The sequence below is a fragment of the Euprymna scolopes genome, chromosome 14, assembly GCF_053919585.1.
Source record: "Euprymna scolopes isolate OS-2025 chromosome 14, ASM5391958v1, whole genome shotgun sequence".
In the NCBI taxonomy this organism is placed as follows: Eukaryota; Metazoa; Mollusca; class Cephalopoda; order Sepiida; family Sepiolidae; genus Euprymna; species Euprymna scolopes.
Window position 1 is genome coordinate 131,346,765 of NC_136495.1, and position 22,500 is coordinate 131,369,264.

The following is a 22,500-nucleotide window of genomic DNA, read 5'->3' on the forward strand; positions in this document are numbered from 1 at the left end:
ATATATATATATATATATATATATATATATATATATATATAAACGTGCATAAGTTCATATAGCTAGCTTTCAAACATTTGTAAGTATAAAACTCTGGTATTCAAAAGTATGTTTGCCTAAATTAATGGATTGTTCAGTTGTATTTTTTTAAAACAATTACATAGGAAACTTTATTCTTTTTTAGGTCCAGTGGCAAGTGTCATTGCTGATTTCTATGGGCACAGGTTAGTTGCTATCAGTGGTAGCGCAATTTCATTGGTAGCTTTTGTAGGCGCCAGTTTTTCGCCAGACATTGACGTCGCCATCATAACTTATGGATTCATGGCTGGTAAGTTGCATTATATGTTCTTAGCAAAGTGAGTGCAATTGGAAAGTGTTCATATAAAAGTATTATGTAAAATAAAATCAATGTTTAATATTCCATTGCCGGTGGGCTCCTATAGCAACATATCTCAACACATATATTCAACATTTCCGTCCTATAATATCAGAGTATGCGATCATCCAACATGTTATTGAACCCTATCTAGGTTCATTTTCAGTACAAAATACTAAATATAACATTGCTTTGCATCTTTCTAAGCATGTAACAAAATAATCTATATATATAAAAGCGAAAATGTATGTATGTATGTATGTATGTATGTACGCTTTTCCTCGATCTCCACAAAAGGCTTCTTTCAGAGAAGCGCTCGCTCGCTTCGCAACTTCTTAAAACTTTTTATATCATCTATAAATTGTAATATCTCAGACTTAACCACGGAGCTCGCCTGTCTATTTAATTTTATTGATTTTCAAATGTTAATTATTCCACATTTCCTGCATCGGCACGCGTTACGAGTGGTATAAACAGGGAGCGGGTTTTTAAAAACAAACAAATCGATTTTTAAACTGTCCCGCACAAAATGCTAACTGCTGAATACCTATCGGCGTCACGTCAATCAAAAACGCGCACCTGATTTTTTTCCACACTTTACTATTTTCCAACTGCGCGTCGTCAAGGCTTCGTTTTTTTTCACGGGCACCTGCTTTTTTCACGGTTTTAGGCTTAGGGTTTTTTTTCTCACACACCTACAAACACTCGGGCAACGCCGAGTGCCCCTCGCTAGTCACTATGAAACCTCAGTTCTCACTTCATATATTAAAATAGATTTATCTTTATAAGTTTAAATTATTTAATATTATTTGTCTTAATAGATTAAATTAAAAAAAATTGAATATATATAATGTTGTTTATGCAAATTTAATAATTTTGCTAGTTTATATTAAGATGGTCAAAATGACATCAATTTACCTTAAATTATTCATATTAACATTTTCTTTTATGTAAACAGTATGGTATGATTTCCGATTTAACATTAAGTAAGTTATTTTTAATATTCATAATGCACAATGTCTCTGGTATATAGAGCTGATGATTTTTACATCCACATGTCTGAGATCTCTTTTGGAAGAATTAATTGAAATATCCAATTTGTTGATTTTTAATGTAGTAATGTATTTTTAAGGAGAAATTCATCTATATATCATTATTAAAATAAATAAAATTTTAATGTAATGGATCATGCACAATTAAATGTATTATTATTATTATTATTATTATTATTATTATTATTATAATTATTATAATTATTATTATTATTATTATTATTATTTGAATCGCAATTGCATTTAGCTTTTAATTACAATTATTAGTTTTAATTTAGAGTATCAACTGTATTACGTTTCATTTTAAATAACGATGTGTTCTAACAATTTCGATGGTAAAAGAGAATATTTTCGAAACAATGCTATGTATATTTTTTCCGGGTAGAGGTAGTTTTCGTAAATTTCTTCACGAACAGAGCTATTCCATTTGTTGCTGTGTACTTTTTATGAACATTTCCCTACGCAATAACTCTGTCAATTTTTAGTCTATAGAATCGAAATTTGATATACAGGGTACTGAGATCTAGGGAAATTGATGTGATCGGGTTTCGGCCGGAAATTCGGCTGGTAAGGTGTCAAAGTTCAGCGATTTGACCTTTGAGAACTCTACCAAACTTCTCCGAGAATTTTGGGTCAAGACACTTGAAATTTTAGATATAGGTTCCGTGGACATAACCTGATTTGAACCCAAAACAATAAATGTGAAGTGGTCATAATAGGGGTCAAAGTTTAAAAAAATTGACTTGTTTTTTCTTTTTTTTTTTTTTTTGCTTAGCATACACCTCCAAACATCCGGGCAACGGGCCGAAATGCTAGTATATATATATATATATATATATATATGTATATATATATATATATATATATATATATATACACGGTTTTCTTTATATTTTTAAATTCAATGTCATGCTATTAATTTTATATATGTGCTTTTATTAAAATTTTTCTCTCCTTAACAGGAACTGGTTTCGCTCTCATGTACGTCAGTAGTGTCGTGGTCGTTGGCTTGTATTTTGATCGTCGCCGGGCGTTGGCCGTCGGTATCGCCTCTTCCGGTTCAGGAATCGGAATATTTGTCATCTCGGCCGCTACTGGGGCTCTGCTGAAGGTCATGAGTTGGCGTTCCATCTCTCAGATTGAGGCTGCGTTAATGGTTTTGGGAATCATATCCGGAATCACGTTACGTCCATTACCCGATGGTACAGGCCAGATAGGCAAAAACGCACCGAAATCCAAATGGAGCATCTTCATAGACAAACTTGATGCCAAACTATTTAAAATTATAGCTTTCAATTTAATTTGTTGCGTCTTTATTCTTGGAACAATTGGTAAGTTCTTCCGGTTTTCAACTTCAACAGAAAATGTTTATAATACGACAGAGTTTTAATAAACTTCTAATAGTCTGATTTACAAAAAAAAAAAAAAAGATGTCGGAAAAGCAATATATTGTGGTGGTCTTCAAAAAATTAAAAAAAGGAGACCACTTAAATATACACAGTCATTTATTTTAATTTTTTCATAATGTATCTTTTTTCTGTTATTTTAAAATGTTATTTTATAACTAGCAGGATCCATTAACCGCCATTGCCCGGTGGAATCATGTCCCCTCTCGTAAAATGTTTAAGTAAGGCTGTTGTTGGTATTACCCAACCCACAAACTACTCACGTCAAGACTAGCTTTTGGAATAAACAACCAAACGTCCTCATGGTGAGAATGGCTTTAGGAATGAACACACCCAAATTTCCCTGTTAAGAACAGCTTTCAGAATAGACACCCGATTTTTTTTTCTGCCAAAAGTTTAACATTAATAATCTCTGTCATGATCCCCGCGCGCAAATACGAGGAACCAACCTGGAAAGTGTGGGTGTATAGTGTCATAATAAAAGATGCGTGTATAGAAATATATTGTGGTTGTCTCCAAAAAAAGAAGACCACTTAAATATACAGAGAGTCATTTTATTTTAATTTTGCATAATGTATCTATTTAGGAGTTGTTTAAATATTAAATTTTAATGTCAGATCTGCTAATTTTTATTTCTAAAGTAGAAGTACTTAACTATTTACTGGTTGTTCCTATTTACAATGCCTCCCCACGGGACAGAGTTAGACACCAGGGTCGTTTGTTAATGTGGAGAAAAGGAACAAAAATAAAAATTGTCTCAGTCGTGAAGGATTTTTCCACCACTGAAAGAAAACAAGAAATTGAAGTGCAGCATCTGAAGAACAGATACTACACTTTGATCTTGTCCCGAAGGCCAACTCCTGAAAGCTTTCCCGTGAAAAACCGTACATGAACGTTGCATTTGCAGAATTCAATTTTATTCCTCATCATCTTTAGATAATATTAGACGGGTCTGATTGATTAGAGACTGTTAATTATTAATTGATTATTTTTAATTATTAAAAGGTTGATTATTTTTTTATTTAAAACAAAGATAATGTTATTAAACGTTATTATTAAGATATGTTTTTCAAAACACCCAGAAATCGCAGAATAACGATGTCTAAAATATCTGCCTTTTTTTTTCTCATCAGTCATAACCGGATAGAAGTCTTAAGCAATTCGTAGTATCATCCGCACTTGGGATTGGACGTGTCACCCCCACTACAGTTTCACGTAGAACTGAATTACATAGCACTTTATCCGTTACGCTCAGGATCATTCTAGTATGAATTTTGGGAGCATTAAATCTATTCTAATTTTTAGATATACTGTCTTATTACTCATTACTATGGATAATTATTCATTACTATAAATATTGCTTTTAATTTACCTATGTATTTGCTAACTGGCTGCCCGGCGTTGCCCGGTCGTACAATACGCTTAAACATGATATTTTAATTTATGCTGATTGTGCATGTATTATTATAGAATCAATCCTTTATTGATTATTATATATCACGAGGAATAATTCGCAAAAAAATAAAACATAAAAAAATAATAATGATAATGTCGTTCATCAAATTCTGTCTCTTCTGGTTTATAGTATCGCGTCAGCAAATATTTGAGCTTGACGATGAATGCCCTGGAAAAGTCACTTCTAATTAATATTTAGTTTTAAAATCTGCAAACGAAGAAATAATTTGCGGCGATTTTATATGGTACCACTTCTTTTATAGTAAATTGAACTCATTGATAAAAAAATAATAAAAAAAAATCGTGAAACACACCCAGGCTTGAACAGGGTGGGGGCATTAGATCTGTAGTCGAACGCTCTACTTGTAAGTTATATCTCCAGATGATAATAAATTTTTTTTTCTAAGAAATGATTTGCTGAAATTATATTATCCCCATCAACCTGCGTAACGTAAAATATTCCCCCGTAAAAAAAATTCTTTTTTTAATCTATAAGAGAGAAAAGCTGCTTTTAAGATCGACTTTCGATTTTTAATACTTATCGGATGGATTTCAGTACAAAACATATCTAGGTACACTGTCAGATATATAGATTAGCTTTGTGTGAAATTTGCAAAAGATAAACTCCGCTGTTTCGGAATCTATGAGGAAGGAACTCACACACACATACACACAAAGTGAATTTTATATAATAGTATGGATAATAATAGCAACCTTATCTCTTATTTATAATAAATGCTTCTCATATTGTATTAAATACCATACTAGGTGTGTTTAGTAAGTCATCGTGGCCAAGCATATGCGTTGCATGTTTTAATTTTTCTCATTTCCACCATAATTTTTTGTCTATAATTTTCACTTGTCTCATAAGGATAGAGAGTTTTCGTACCCCTTCATATGCATTCAAATACACTCAACGCCTATGTGGTTTAAATAAAGGGTTCTGTTCGAAATTTCATGCAAATTGCCGATTTCGTCATGAAGATTCCCGAGTTCGATATAACACACCCGACACAGTTCCGAGGTTACATCGGCTGAAACATTGTAAAAATAATACACAGGACTAGAACAGTAGACTGAAGAAACCTAAATAATACAAACTATGTATTGTACTTTTTTACATATATATATATATGTATTTTTGTATATATATATATATAATATATATATATATATATATATATATATATATATATATATAACTACTTAATTTACTCACATAAAATTAATATACGAAAGTATGGATTTATGCGTAAACTTTAAGTATTTACTTCAAAAGTGCCAAATACGCAGGTAGAGCTAGTTAGTAATTTATAAAATATATATGGCGATTAAGCTACACTGAATATTCCGCGTTTCAAGAGGAGCATATAAAAACGATAAACAACCACAGAATTCGCGCATAAGCCTGAAGAGTCCTAGAGTGGACGAAACGCCGAATATTCAGTGTAGCTTAATCGCCATATATATTTTATTAATTACTATATATATATATATATATATATATATATATATATATATATATATATATATATATATAGGGTGACCCCCCAAAATAAAAGCTAAATGTAGACCATCTAGAACATATGCTGTAGAAAGGAGAAAAAAAGCCCAAGACCTTAGTGTTTTGATGTGATGTTTTGAATATAATAAACTAGTTATGACCAAAGTTTCATTTCATTCGGATACAACACGAGGAAACGGGGACTAATTAGATTTGAGGCCCGTTTCTTTTGGGTCGCCCTGTATATGTGTGTATATATATATATATATATATATATATATATATATTACTTGATACATATATACATATATATATATATTATATACATATATATATGTATATTACTTTATATATATATATTACTTTTTACACACACATACATATGTATATATATACATATATATATGTGTATATAAAAAGTTATTATATATATATATATGTATATATATATGTATATATATATATATATAGATATATATAATAACTTTTAATTCATGTGTTGTACACTCTACTTGATATATTTTTCATATTTGTTGATCTGTCACTAAATTTGAATAATGATACTCTTAAGTCTTTTTACACCAATACTTTTTATTATACTCAACTAACACACAGCCGGAAGCTACTCGAGCTTAAGGGTTAACGAACTGTCAATTGGTTGTTAAACGATACAATGAAGGGATTGAAAACGACAGGAGAAAAGGAAGAAATGTAATAACATAAGCCGACGGCATAAAAATACACATCAACAAAAAATAGTTCAACAAAAAGTACGTCACTAAATATTCCCACATACAACATCATGTTAACGACATCTTGAATCTCCATCGCACTCATTCACTTATTTTAACAAGCATTCTTGGATGCTTCATCAGTAGACCCCAGCTTCGTTGAATATCATGCATCATATACTGAATAATATCTGTATTTACATCGTTTCTGAAATATGAAAAATATATGCATAAAACCTATGGCATAGTCTATTTAAATAAGTATATACATGCATTCAGTAGCTTGCACATACATCCACGCGTGTTTGTATATCCACGCACATTAATACAGGTTATAGCATTTATGTAAACACACATGACCCCTCACACACACACACACACACACACACACACACACACACACGCATATATATATATATATATATATATATATATATATATATATATATATATGTATACGTATGTTCTTGACCTTCGGGCCGGGATCAAAGTGTAATATCTGTTCCGGCAGATACTGCAAGCAAAGACCATATGTAGGGCAAACCCCAGATATAAGACCTTGGTCAGTGTAGGGGCAATCCTTCATACCAATTGTCACTATCCAGCTTGGTCCCCATTTCCCCTTCACTCCTCACATAAAAAATCGGCCTTGTGCCTAATTTGCTCGGTGGGGGAGCAAATAAATACCCTGTTCTGCAGATGCTGCACTAAAGTAATTTGAACCAGTCAATGCTGGGGAAACCAATTATACTGGGACGATTATTATTTTTGGTAACCAGAGTGCCCCATTTTTGCCTTCTTTTAGAGGAGCTGGTTTGTACCCCACATTAAAAACGGCCTTGTGCCTAATTTGCTTTGGTGGGGAAGCAAATAAATACAATACATAAAGATTATTCAACGCCCCCCCATATCCCTTGTTTCAAATTGATCTTAGAAATCTAGATACACCATTATATATTCTTCTATTATCAATATATTTTCCTTTTGTATATAGATATGTATTTACTAGCGAAGGGGGCGACTTAAAAATACGATTGAATATATTTTAATTTATCTAAATTTCGTATATATCATTAGGGAGTCGTGATTTCAAAAGTAACAAAAAAAGTATAAACCGTAGCATGTAAAGCTAGTGCCGTTATCACGTACATGAACTGATTAAAAAAAAAAAATTAAAAATTAAAAATAAACAAATATGAATGTAAATGATAATGAGGGTTTCCACAATTTTGACCGGCTACAGAACCATAATAGAACGGGCCATAAAAATCCAATCATTTGAGGCCTCTAGTGTCGCTTTGCGACTTTTAATTTATATAAAGACAAGCAGGCATAACACACACACACACACACACACACACACACACACACACACACACATATATATATATATATATATATATATATATATATATATATTAGAGAGCTCGAAACTTTTTATAGTGTTTTCTAAAGAGCTCCCTTTTTCCTTTTTTCTTTGTGGCGTCGATGGGTTCAGGGTCGCATGAGGAAGTCTCATTGACTAAACAGATGGCTGTTTGTAGCGACCATATGCAACCCTCAAATAAGTATATATATATATATATATATATATATATATATATATATATATATGTCTGTGTTGTGGGGGAACCACCCTCCAAATGGGCTGTTCTATCCATTATATAAGTCATAGACCTTCTAGAGCGATCCTCGCTTGCTCAGTTACGTTTACTACTCTCTTCAGTTGTAACCTTTTTACGTTGTTGTTCCAGGAATACATCTATTCCGTTGTTCTATTTTCTTTGTGGCTTATTGCAAGCCATAACACTCGTGACTTTGGGTTCGAAGAACGTACTCACGTTTAAAAATAGTGTTCTTAAAAACTAAACACTGACAACATTGGTTCAAGGAGCATACTAAAATCGAAACCAGTAACGATATTGAAAAAAATACTCGCGTTGAAATAGTATTCTAAAAATACTAACAACGTCGGACTCAAATGTTATCAAGCCTAGGGAAGTGTCTAACATGACATTTGCAACCGAAAAAAATCGCAGATCATTACGAAAAAAAAAAAAAGAGTTGAAAAGAAAAAATGTTCGTCACGATTTTCAAAAATAGCAAAAAGAAAAAGTTTGTGGGACTTAGAAAGGTAAATTTTTATACTTTTGGAAAAAGAATTCGTCACTTGTGGTTCTGGCTGCTAAAATCGTGCGTTATTTTTTTTCTCTGGAAAAAAATGTACACTTTATTTTTATTCTTAAGACAATGAACTTTTGATATATCCATGTTTTTTCTGTTCGTTTTATTGTCTGGGGGAAGAAATAAGAAAGAATAAAAACGGTTTTGTAAAATTCAGCGAACGTTTGGAAATTGCTAATGCTGACAAAGTAAAATGGACGAATTGAAAGTAGCGTTGGAACATTTGACCAAGTTGCATATCGATGCCACAAAGCGTCAGTCACAATCCGAAAAACACTGGACTGAACGTCAAATACGATTTGAGGAACAGCAAAAGGAATTGCAAAAACAGTTAGCGGAATGTCAAATACGAACCGAAAAACAGTTAGCCGAACGTCAATTACGGACACAAATTGTAAAAATAATGCGAACGCGGAAAGCAATTCAGCATTTTCCCAGAATGTATTCTGGGAAAATGCTGAATTGCTTTTCGCGTTCGCATGTTGACGACATCTTGAATGCTGCATGCTACATCGAATGCTGGATGGCTCGAAACAGCCCATTGCTTTCGCATCCCGGACTCTCTTGCCAGCGGAAAAGAATTATTCTCAGATCGAGAAAGAGGCCATAGGAATTATATTTGCAGATTCAAAATTCCAACGGTTCTTGTACGGAAGACATTTTTTTCTACAAATCGACCATAAACCGTTGATATTCATTTTTTGGATCAAAAAAGGACTTCCAACATTCACCGCGAACCGACTATAAAGATGGGGAACTATTCTGCTGAACTATAATTTTACAATTCAATTTCTCCCCTCAAAACAACTAGCTCATGCAGACGGTCTATCGAGACTGATTTCTGCCAAAATGGAACCTCTTGAAGATTCAGTAATCGCGGCACTACCTATTAATAGTGATGTAAAAACCATGATAAACAATATTATCCGCGAACTGCCGGTCACATTTCAGGAAATTAAGTAAGAATCCCTAAATGACAATTTCATTCAAACTACGAAGCAGAAATTAGCACTGGGTGACACAAGGCCAGACATTTTTTCTGGTTGAGACGAAATACTGTTATACGGTGAAAGGGTTGTCACCCCCGAAACCCTTCAAAAAAGAATTCTCAGGAATTTTCACACGGGGCCTCCAGGAATAAACAGAATGAAAATCTTTATGAGAAGTTTTGTTTATTGGCCAGCTATGGGCCAAGATATTACCGACATGGTGAACAGATGCTAAGGCTGTGCTTTGGCTGCAAAAGCACCACCGATAACATATAAACCTTGGCCTAAGGCTGAACAACCATGGTTGAGGATCCACATCGATTATGCGGGACCTGTGGAGGATGTTTACTACCTGATAGTAGTTGACTTTTACTCTAACTGGTCAGAGGTACTAATATGCAAAAAATCGACCATGGCAACAACGACAAATATTTTGTTGGGATTGTTTGCTCAGTTTGGGGTTATAGACTGTTTGGTTAGCGACAATGTTACACAGTCCACCTCGACAGAGTACAGAGAATTCTGCGAGATGTATTAAGTCAAGCATATCACGACACCCCAGTACCACGCCAGAAGCAACGGCCAGGCCGAACGCTTCGTCGATACGCTTAAAAGGGCATTAAAAAAGCAATTTCTGCAGCTTATCAGAATCATGAGAAATCCGAACAAACCAGATGCGGGATCCCCAGCAGAAATCATGTTTGGACGGAAAATAAAATCCGTATTTGATAAACTGTTACCCAAACACATAGTACACAACAGAACCTCTACAATGCCAACGAAACGGTTTAACAGCAGAGATAATGTGTATTTTAGACATTTTATAAATAACGTTTCTTTTTGGGAACAGGGTACAATCTTACGAAGAATCGGCCATGTTACATACATCATTCAGGGCCCAAAGTTCCAACATAAGAGGCACCTGAACCAAATCAGGAAACGCTTCTACGAGGATCCAGAAGAACCACCGCAGGACGGCAGTGAGGCTATTGAAACTGTGTACGACTGTTTTGACATAGACCCTCCAAAAAGGATGTCAGAACCGAGACGCTGCGGCAGAAAGAGGAAGCGCACAGACCCCTTGGTGGTCTGCCCCAAAAGAAAGAAATACTTATGTTCACAACCGCGGAAATCAGCTTGGGAGGGGGTGTTGTGGGGGAGTCACCCTCCAAATGGACTGTTCTATCCATTATATAAACCATAGACCTTTTGATGTCAGGTGTGGATTAAACACCAGAGCGACCATCGCCTGCTAGGTGACGTTTACTACTCTTTTCAGTTGTAACCTTTTTACGTTGTTGTTCCAGGAATACATTTATTCCGTTGTTCTATTTTCTTTGTGGTTTATTGCAAGCCATAACAGTATATGATGCAAATACATGATTAAGTGTTTGTTTGACTCATTAAGAACTGCTTTAAATCTTCACCGCTCACTGATTTTGGGATAATTTTTTTTATAATTTTTACTGTTTATAGGTCGCCTCTCCACCTATATTTTGACTAAAATGTAAATTTTCGTTCAGTAAAATAAAAGTTATAATAAATTTATTTTGGTTCAAAATTATCAGAATCTGTAAAGAACAGAGAGACGTTTTTTATTGGTTGTTGCATATCACAGAAACCAAATCTGTTACGCTTCCTCAAATCGGCTGGAAACAGCGGAGATGATTACGTAACAGGATATAAAATACTGTCGCTAATAATTCACTGCTGTCCCTATCTGTCGTTTAGCTGTTCTGCTGCTTATAATTCACAGGTAATAAGTGAAACAGAGAGAGAAAATTTTAATTCAAAGCAAAGCCTGGAAGAATCATGGATTACGTAGAAAAATTCGAACATCAAAAGTAATAAGGTTTAGATTTAAACAGGGAAAAGTAAAAGGACTACTTGTTAAAATTCGAAAAAAAAGAGACAAGATATTCTAGTAAAAAAATATAATAAATTCATAACTTAAAATATTGCAGTGGTTATCAAAAATTTATTATATAATGCCAAATTGAATTTTTTTTAAAATATTCTAAATGCTGCAATATTTTAAGTTATAAATTATTATATTATACATTTTACTAGAATATCTTGTCTTTTTCTTTTCTAGTTTTAACAACTATTCCTTTATCTTAAGCATATTGCTTTTCATGCTCGTATTTTTCTATGCAATATATATATACACTCCTATAAATTTGTTTTTGCGTATTGATATTCATATTAAAATCCTAGAACCTATCTGGAAACACACACACACACACACACACACACACACACACACACACACACACACACACACACACAACAATAGGGCAGAGATAGACACGCAAAATTTCTTCTATGAGAAAAAGGTAATAAGAGAGGATGAAATGACATCGCTTGCTAGATTTCAAAGCCGGTTTTGTATCCGATAATAGCAGAAAAGTGTATTCTGCATAAACTTATCTATGGATGTGATTACAGTACTTCATCTTGTGATATATTTGATCTATATACAGGTTAGAGGATTGCATCGGGAGTGAGATTCGTTTTGGAGTGGAAGAATGATTCAACTATATTTTTCTAGCGACCATGGTTTATTTTCGAGTGACCTTTGGGTGTTGATAAGTTGTGACATCCTAGTAAAACGTAATAATCACATTTAGTATTAACTAGCAGGGAGACAGGATGTTGCCAGGGATCGAATGATGATCAATGAATATTTCACACTTCTATACTGCCATCGAAATCAATGAAATCGCCTATTTTCAATCAAACCGATTGCTTGACTGCTATAGTTGGAGAAAAAGCTTCATATGCCGCATCGCAGTGACATAGTCTACAATACATTATAATTTACATTGCAATCTAGAAAACCTGCTGTTATTTTTATGAAAGTAGTTTTTATTTATTATGGCTTGAAATAAAGTTTATAATGCAAAAATAAAGTATCATAGTTAAATTGCGCTCTAATCAGAAACATGCACTACGAACGCTCCCCTGTCATATCATATAACTTACTGTTGATTTTATATGCCGGACCTTTCTGTTTGTGCGGTGATAATGGCTCGAACTAATGTTTAAAATGAAAAAGTGAAGTATCATAGATCAAAAGTGATCTAAACAGAAACATTCATTTCGAACGCGCCCCTGTCATATCAAAGAAGCTACTGTTTATTTTATATGTTGGGGCTTTCTGGTCGTGTTGTAATACAGCTGCTCAAATGCACTTGTGATATTAGGCTGCTTAAGGTTTTAACGTTGGTCGAAATCGCTTTGCAAAAGAATTTTTCCGAGTATTGATCATCAATATTTATAGAAGACTATACGATTCAAAGCCTATTTAAGAACATTGCCAGATACATAAAGTGCATTTGTATTAAATTTCAGAAAAAATCGGCACAGCCGTTTCGGTGTCCTTTGGAAACGAACTCACGCACACACATAAACGCACACACGCAAAGTTCCTTTTATATAATAGCAGAGATATGGATATAAAATAATCTGCCTCGAAAGTTCATCGCCTAGCACGTCTTATGTGATACACTATAATTTTCGCGTTTAATTTACCTTCATAGCATTCGTTTTTCGTTTTCTTTTCCAGGTTGTATGCTTCCGTACATCTACCTGCCAGATGTAGCTCAACAATACGGCATCGACACTAAAGACGCAGCGTTTCTCCTCTCAATAACTGGCATCACCAATACGATAGCGCGGTTCCTGTGCGGGTTGGTCATCTACAGGTTTCCAATCATCAGTTCGGTGCTGTTACTCGGCGGTATTAGTATCGTCGGTGGAATCTTTACGCTGTGTGTACCGCTCCTCACAACATACCCGGGATTGGCCATATACGCAGCGGTGCTCGGTTTCGTTTACGGTAGGCCAGCGGTTTGCAAACCTATTACTTTACAAACTTCGACAAGTTGGATTCACGATCAATAATAAATGTAGGCTTGAGAAATATATGGGGTAAAAATGGCGTTCTAGAAAAAAAAAATAACATCCAGAGTACCCCATCTTGCTTTGACAAAATTAAGAATCGACTTCGAAATATAGTGGGCGTGATATCTTCTGTTCCTTACAAGCATTTTCTTTATAGAGAACACTTTGTTAGTCTCTTTCTACTCAATTGTTATTTGCATAAAAGGTCCCTCGTCGAAAGACATCCACAGCAAGTAGTCGTCTCTCTCCCTCTACGAAAGAAAAGTATCATATCTGATTGTGAAATTCCCACGAACAGGGCTTCTTCGCAAGGGTCTCTCTCTGTGAAACACGTTACTATGGAACTACTTCTATGCAGATAACCACTTGAAGTTGTCTTCAAAGACAATATTACTTATATAATCAAACCTGCAGTTCCTGGTGTGGTGTTAGCCTGGTCAGATTATGTCGACTTCCCCTGAAGGAGGAAGATTACAATGGATATCGAAGTTACAAGCGGTCCCCAGCCGCATGCATATGTTGGTTAAGGGATAATCACATACAGCGCCTAGCATTCCCAAATGGTCACAGATTTCATACTGGCTAGAGTTTATTTAACAGTTATAGACATTAAAAAAAGAACACAGACAAAATACATTTTCAATCAGTTTTCAGTCAAAAATAAATTTTTCTTAACAAAGTCAGTCATTTTTGATTGGACAGAAATCTCTTTGTTAACATCAAGAACACTTTCATTCATTTCTGTAAATTATTTTCAATGCGGCATCAGGATTACAGCTTTTTGCTTCAAAGTAGGCTGTCAGAGTTTCAAGCGCATTCAATGCAGCCAGAGAATTTGGCACTGGTTTGTCACTTTCAGAAACTTCAGAACTTACACCTTCAGCGTTATTATCATCTTTTTCCTGAAAATCTTGATGATCCGATTTAATACTACGTATAAATCAATAAATAAATACCAGAAAACAACAGAGAAATACCTTGTATTTTCTGCTGTCAAATTTCGTTGGGTCCTAAAATAAAATGCAACGTGATCATATTACTAGTAATGAAGTTTAAAAAATTGAAGTACATCATACGGTTGTCACACTAAAGTAAACCATAGATAATGTAGCAGAATAACGAGTAGCGACAAAAGATGTAAAGGAAATATAGCCTACCTTCATTCATTCACTCGTTTAAATATGCTATCATCTTTTCACTCGCAGCTGGCGATGCAGCGCTGACACCCCTGATGCTTGTGGAAATCCTCGGCTATACTCGACTCAACAGTTCAGTTGGTTTTATGTGCATGTTCCGGGGAGCAGCCATATTGGTAGGAGGACCAATCGGCGGTAAGTGAATTTATAATGATAATATTTTTTAAATTACTTTCTCTTTCATATTAAAAAAAAGTATCAAACAAATCCTATCATTTCCGTTTAAGTCAAAGGAAGAATCTGGCCCTCTAGACGATTATTCAATCGTATTAAATCAAAATAAAAAAAGCTAAACTGTATTTATTGTATCGCAACAAAATTAAGAACAGTTTCCAACAAAGTTAAATCCAAAACAAAAGGCTACACTCATTTCTCAATTCTATTTACGCATATATATAGATAAAATAAAGATTATACAAACTACAAACTATTACTTTACGACGTAGGTTGTTCATATGAGTAGGAAATTTTGTTGATTGAAATTATTGTTAAATTAAAAGGAAGTCATGTTTGTGATAAACCTGATGATTTCTAATAGGGAGTGGGGAGAACCTGCAAGTTAATATTCGAACAAGGAAATCAGTATATAAAAATATTCTGCGTATTATTCTTTTTGGACATCGTTTTGTTTGTTCACTCGTTGGATACATTTCTGCGGAAATTGCTGATGATGCCCTCCAGTGGAGTTAGACTCTTATTTCAGGCTCGTACGATCCTGTGTGTGGCGTTGCAGATGCCAGATATTATCAAAAATATGTGTATCTCTGTTTGAGAGTTTGGAGGGCAGTATTGTGCGCTTATATTGCAGTTGTATTCAATATATGATGTTCATTTCCAAGCGTTTTCATAAGGTTATTTGAAAGTGTGTTACAACTATAAATGCCGTTATTTATGGTGTTCAGATCTACCCACAACCCGCAAAGGAAACACATGCAAGACAATAATAGGTTGCCGAGGTCGCTGGAAAGATGGTGGGATCCTTCTATCGCTCCAGAAGATATCTCACTACTGATGCAATTCTCTATCTATATAAAAGCCTAGTACGTCCAAGTATGGAATACTGCTTCCATATCTGGGCAGGAGCTGCTAAAAACAGCCTATCCTGCCTTGACAGAGTACAAAATAGACTTCGTGGCTTAGTGGGGGATGCCCTTTTCTCTACCCTGCAACCTCTCTCCCACAGAAGAAACGTTGCGAGCCTATCCTTGTTTTATCGTATTTTCATGGCAGGTGCTCGTCTGAAATTCAATCTCTGGTCCCCCCTCGCAAATCTCTTACGAAAAACACCCGTCTAGCTGAATCCACTGGGAAAAATTGTCCCCACTCTTTATCTGTGCCTAAATCAAAACGTAGATTCCATGAACAAAGCTTCTTTCTTAGAACTGCACGCCTGTAGAACTCTGTTCTGTCTGCCTGCTTCCCACCTGACTACAACTTGGATGTCTTCAAGTCCAATTTAAACTAATGAACCGCCCCCTTAAGTAAACACTTCATTAAATCTCCACACTAACGTACTGTACTTGCAATAACCCTCATCCCTGAGTGGCTTCCGGACCTTGATAAGTGGTGACCACCGTGTAAAAAAAAATAGATATACGTAAAATATGATTTTAAATTAAAAAAATATATACAAAATTATTGTGGACTGATTCTGTTTCTTTGATCTTAGTAATATACCATTATATATATATATATATATATATATATATATATGAGCAAATAATTAATAAAATATGTTAAAAAACACTTTGAAATGAGTTAAAAACATATTTAATCTGAAAAGGAAACACTAGATAAATGGATAGTCCTTAATCCGCGGAGTTTCGAAGAAATACTCTCCTTCTCATCAGAGGGTAAGAATTAGCAAAATGGGGGATCGGATTTTGCATGCAGAAGTATTTGATGAAACAACAAGTAAGTCAAAGATCTTACTTGAAAACAAAATAAGTTAAGCAGAGGGAATACGGTAAAGAAAAAGGTGATTACACATGAATGGATAGTCTGGTGGAAGATAAAAAATCCAGTGACGGTAAAATCCAAATGTAAAACTTCAAGAAAGTTAAAAGAATTTCCACTTGTACAAGTAAAATCCAAGGAAATCCCGTAATTGGAAGAAGATGGTCCATAATAATCCAAAGGCAGAAATCCACGGAATAATTCACAAAAATGTGTACAAGAAAAAAAATAATGTTAATAAAGGAAAAATAAGATGTGCTTTTCACTCTACTTCCGAGGCATAACTATAAATAAAATGATCTGGGAAGAGAAAGGAGAGGAAAAAATTATAAAGTTAAATATAAAATATAAAATAAAGGGAAACAAAAGTCAAAATGACCCAGACAGGAAATGTTAAAGGCACGAAAATATATATAGGGCAAAATAATATAGGTCAACTGAAATGTACAGGTCATCGCTTAAAAAAATGTCAGCAAGAGTTGTTAAACGACACTAAAAGGAAAATAAAAATAAAGAAATAAATATATAATAAATAAATAGAAAATAAAGAATAAATAAATAAATAAATAAAAAATAATAAAATAAAATATAATAAAAAATAAAATATAATATATAATATAAAATAAAATAAAATAAGAATAAAAATAAAAAAATAAAAATTATTTAAGGGGAGAAGATGGCCGGTATCTGCAATTTCAGGGGAAAAAAGTAAGTAAATTCATATAGTAGAATTAAAGTAAATATACATACAAGATATGAAAGTGTGGGAAGATTGATATATTAGATAGATAGGAAAGTTTAAAGAATAAAACAGAAAATGCAAATAAAAAACCGGCCATGCAAAGAAGAGATAAAGAATTAAAATAAAGGATTATTAAATTATAAAGTATTAAGAAGTATGTCGAAAAACGATAAAGTTAAAGAAAAAATATTTTATATCTATATAAAGGGTAAAAGTAATAACTATGTAATTTCAAAATTGCCATAATTAAATTTGGACCTATGTTTACAGAAAGAGATCAGTTCGTTTTTAGAATTTATTATATTGTTACTTTGAGGGGAAGTAATTATGGTTATAGCTTCGGTTGTGCAGAGGCGACATGACTTAGAGCCTGGAGTATAAGACTTAACTTTTTTATAATAGTCCATTTGATTGAGAAGGGAGTACTGTTAGAGTTAAGTTTTTTAATTAAAGTTGTTAGAGAAGTTCCTTGGTTATTATTAGAATTATGGTTGTTAAAAGAAGAAATGTGGTTTGATATTCTTTTCTTAATTAATGTTGAAGTAGCGCCGATATATGTATGTACTTTATTAAAAGCTCGAGGTCTGGTATTAATATTAATTTGATGATTCGTATTAGTTAAATAGTTTGAGTTTTGTTCATAGTGTTCAACAAATGGTTGGACAATGTCTGTATATATATATATATATATATATATATATATATATATATATATATATATATATATATATATATGACGCTGACGTCAGGGAAAGGCGAAGAAAAAAAGCTGAAAAAAGGACAGTATGTGGTCGACCAAAGAAAACCACCAGACTTGCTTTGACTCTTGTACAACGAGAGAGAAAATGCGCCGCATGATCGAAATAGTGGAAAGGCTAGCGACGACAAAGACACGTGCGGGAGAGAACGTCTCGACAGGCATGTTAGCCGCATAAGTGATATTTGAAACACTGTGAAGTGCGTTGTCGGAAATTACTGAAATAAACGCCTTTTGTATTTACCTAAACAAAAATGCTAAGCCATATTTTTTATGTCCTTTATTGTTTGTTTCTGCGATGAATTATGTTGGGTTGAACTGTAACGACACGGTTAAAGTGTAACAGCTACGTCACATAATATTGATTTATATGTCGGTGATCAGGCCTTTTATCAAAATAGAGTCAAAATGAAAAGCAAAAGAAAGAAAAACGTTACCGCGGAAAAATGCAATAGCAAAGCAGGGGATAAAACAAATTAGGCAAAGGGAGATAACTTAATAAAAAAAAGTCGGTGAGTTTATTCTTCGCTCCTTTTCTTCTTGTCTGCTCTCTTTTGATTTTTTTTCCGGTCATGTCAGCCATAATTTTTTGTTGCTCAAGGATGTTTTGTGGGACCATGATTTACCGTAGATGTTGCTTTTAGTGTTAAAGGCAAAAGTTCTTTTCTTAGTTTTTGATTATACATTATTATAAGGGATATTGTTTCATACTTATTTTAACGTAGAAAATTACTTGTGTTTTAGATGAGAATTTGAAATAAACCATTATACTTGAACATATTTTTGTAAATGTATATTTTGAGTGTTCGAGTGATTTCGGACTTTTAGTCGGGAATGCTAAATTTGTTAAAACATTATTACAGGTTACTAAAGTTTTTAAATTTGAAAAACAAATTGCCGAGGTTGCAAGACTAAAGTAAATGTTAAAACATTTTTAACGCGTGAAAAAGTGAATATAATGTAAGTACTAAAACAATACTATAAAGAATAGCAATCTTTTTCTAAGCTTATGAGTCGTTTATAATATTTATCCTACCATTAGGAACAAAATTATTAAATATAACATTTTTTAATTAAAAAAAAAACTGAAAAAAAAGACACGTAGATTCGTAGCTACTTATAAATAATTTTGTTTTATTTGAGAGATTTTAAAACCTTGTTTGTGCTTTTATTTATCGGTATTTTGTTACTTGGACTCAAATAAATACCACACGAGGAAATATTAAAATTTTAAGTCAGTTTAATTTTTAAATACATAGAAAGCAAAACTGTATGGCGGCCAAGTAAAATCACTTGACATAAATGAATTATTCTTTTAGACAGTAATTCTTTATGAAAAAAGAGGCGCAGAGGTTACGTTTCCGCTGTAGTAGAGGATGAGTGCCAACTAAAATTCAAAATTTAAAACTCTTATAAAACAAGTGCTATATCACCCATCTTCAACAGGTTTATTTTCAAAAGAAATAGAGGATGCTAGATGAAGTTGTTCGTGGACAGTCCGAAAGTTGTCGACAGTATTCGGACGAACAATCAAATTTCTCGGATATAAAACGTTACCCAGCAATCAGAATTAGTAACTGGACATTTTATGGGTATATTTACAATCAAAGAAGATCAGAAAATAGCGGAAATAGAATTGATAAGTGAATAAAAAGAGCTCGCGGTAAATGGCAGAACTGTAAATGCTTAATGATACGATTAAACTGTATTGTGACACGAAAAGGAAAACATTTAATAATTGTTAATATTCGATTAAATTGGTGTACGGATAATGTTTCTCGCATGTTTGGGTCAGTGTCAACCGTAACTGTTTCGAATAATCTCGCCAACGAGCGGGCGGAGTATTTAAGATATAAAATAGGCCAAATTGTCTTGAATAGTTTCACCAAGCAGGGGCTGAGCGTTAAGAGACAAAAAGAAGCCGTGGACTAAACAAAAGGTTATAGATTAACTAGTCTCAAATAATCTCGTTAAAAGTAACTGAACAATAAAGAGAAAAATGAGTCATATGACTAGAAAAAAAGGTTATGATAACTAGTTTAGTCAAAGATTTAAAAGAGGAAGTTTTAACCAAAAATAAATTTATATTCAATATAATATTATATTATATGTAAAATATATTTAGGTAATTGGCATAAAAATCTATCAAACTAGCAAATAGAGATATTAATGTTATAAAAGTTATGATGGTGAGAGAAATAAATGTATCTTGAAACACAATTAACACTATAACATGTGTTATAAAGACTGTCAAGAAGCAATAAACTGACTTTCTCACCGAGATAAAAAAAATAGTATCTTGTTTCAGTTTGGTTAATTTATAGACTCAGGACCAATAACCCTCAAAGACTATTCCAACCCTTATTTGGTCTTGCTACGATTTAACTAATTCTGTAAAATATTGTTAACATTAAAACTTTATTCTTGCCAAACGACGCTGAAACATTTCTACACGGATTCTATGAAATGATTGATCCTTGCTTGAAACTCACCCTGGTCATTTCACTATCATGCTAACATTAGAATGAGTCTTTCATCGTTGAAAATGATGAGCGAAAGTGGATCGATATTGTAGATGTAAACTGTGGTGCTAGTGTCATTGTGTCGGCTCAGTACCACCTGCCACACAAAAATTATTTAGAAAAAACATGCCGATGTAATAAAACTATTTTAAGTAGTATGGTGAACAAAAAAAAAAAAGAAAAGCAAAGCAAATGGACAACCACGCTAGACTTATTTTGTCATCAAAAACTTAATTCGGAAAGAAATACGCCACTTTAAATTATAAAGGCAGTGGTATTTTATCTGCCATCAGAAATTATGATGATGATGATGATGATGATGATGATGATGATGATGATATATGAAAACTTAAATCACTGATACAATTCTATCATTTTATGAGTTTTAGTAATATAGGGTGTTCTAAGTCTTGGGCGCATTTTGACATTGAAGATTTTGAGTACTATTACCGATCAGGATCTGAAAAATAATGAAAATAAAATAATAAAAAATGAATAAAAATTAAAAAAATAAAAAAAATGAAAAAAATGAATAAAAAATTAAAAAAATAAAAAATGAAAAAAAATGAATAAAAAATTTAAAAAATAAAAAAAAATGAATAAAAACTTTAAAAAATAAAAATGAAAAAAAATTTTTAATTTTAAAAATAAAAAAAATTCGTCTGCTCAAACAAAAATGAAAAACATGAAAAAAATGAGAAATTGAAAAAAATGAAAAAATTTAAAAGAAATTAAAAAACTAAAAAAATTAAAAGGAAAAAAAATGAAAAACAAACGAAAAAAAGTGAAAAATTGAAAAAATTAACAAATTTAAAGGAAATTAAAAAACTAAAAAAATTAAAAGGAAAAAATGAAAAACAAATGAAAAAAATGCAACGAAAAAAATCAATAGCCTTATAAAAAAATGCATTTAATTTTAAAATGTCACCATTGCCATTTTACCCCAACTCATAATTACAAAAATATGAGAACTTGAAACGTGGCCAAGACTTTTAAAACACATTGTATATCAAGCTAAATAGCGAGTGCGACCCTGCATATTTTTTACTGTTGGCGTATACTAGATACTAAATAATTCACCTTAAACAGCAATACGCATTTCATTTGTATGATCCCGTGTTTCGTTTTTGTCTTTCAGGTTATCTACAAGACATGACCCGCAATTACGATGCAACCTTTTACCTTTCGGGTGGGGCGTTCATGCTTTCGGCTCTTTTCTGCCTTTTGACTTGGTTGGCAATGAGACGCGCGAGGAATAAGGAGCAGTCGAAGACCGATCAGAACTCTGGGTTTACCAAACACATCGCAGAAGGAGGAAAGATAAATTACTCTATGGACATTAGCAATGAAACTATGAAAAATGAAAATCAGGATAACGGATATGACGAAAAGTTTTGAAATCACCCCTGAAACTTTAGATAGTACTGTTCCTTTCTGCTTCAAACGGTCCACGATTTTTATTTCCCACATAAACATACAAACGCTCATGAATGTATATGTAAACTGGTTATCATTATAATTTTATTATCATTATTTTATTATTATTATTATTTTATTATTCTTATTATTTTATTATTATAAAAATTATTGTTTGGCAATGTGCTACTGACGCGTCTTGGATACGTTTTCGTTTCCAAAAGACATAAGTATAAGATCTTGTCGACCACATTTGACAAATCTAAGGTATTATTTAACTTATTCGGATTACTGATCTCATCTTGATT

The 22,500-nt window shown here is 33.0% G+C and overlaps 1 protein-coding gene across 1 annotated transcript in view; it reads left to right on the forward strand.

The window, feature by feature from the left end:
- Positions 1 to 22,500, forward strand: part of LOC145292807 (monocarboxylate transporter 12-B-like) — a 62,306-nt gene that overhangs the window by 37,729 nt on the left and 2,077 nt on the right. Inside the window, exons 3-7 of the mRNA XM_080138846.1 lie at positions 185 to 328; positions 2,391 to 2,759; positions 13,266 to 13,538; positions 14,809 to 14,934; positions 21,915 to 22,500. The exon at positions 21,915 to 22,500 is cut by the window's right edge and continues 2,077 nt beyond it. Of these exons, the coding sequence (XP_079994972.1) occupies positions 185 to 328; positions 2,391 to 2,759; positions 13,266 to 13,538; positions 14,809 to 14,934; positions 21,915 to 22,174 (1,172 nt within the window). The 3' untranslated portion in view covers positions 22,175 to 22,500. The remainder of the gene's footprint in view (positions 1 to 184; positions 329 to 2,390; positions 2,760 to 13,265; positions 13,539 to 14,808; positions 14,935 to 21,914) is intronic.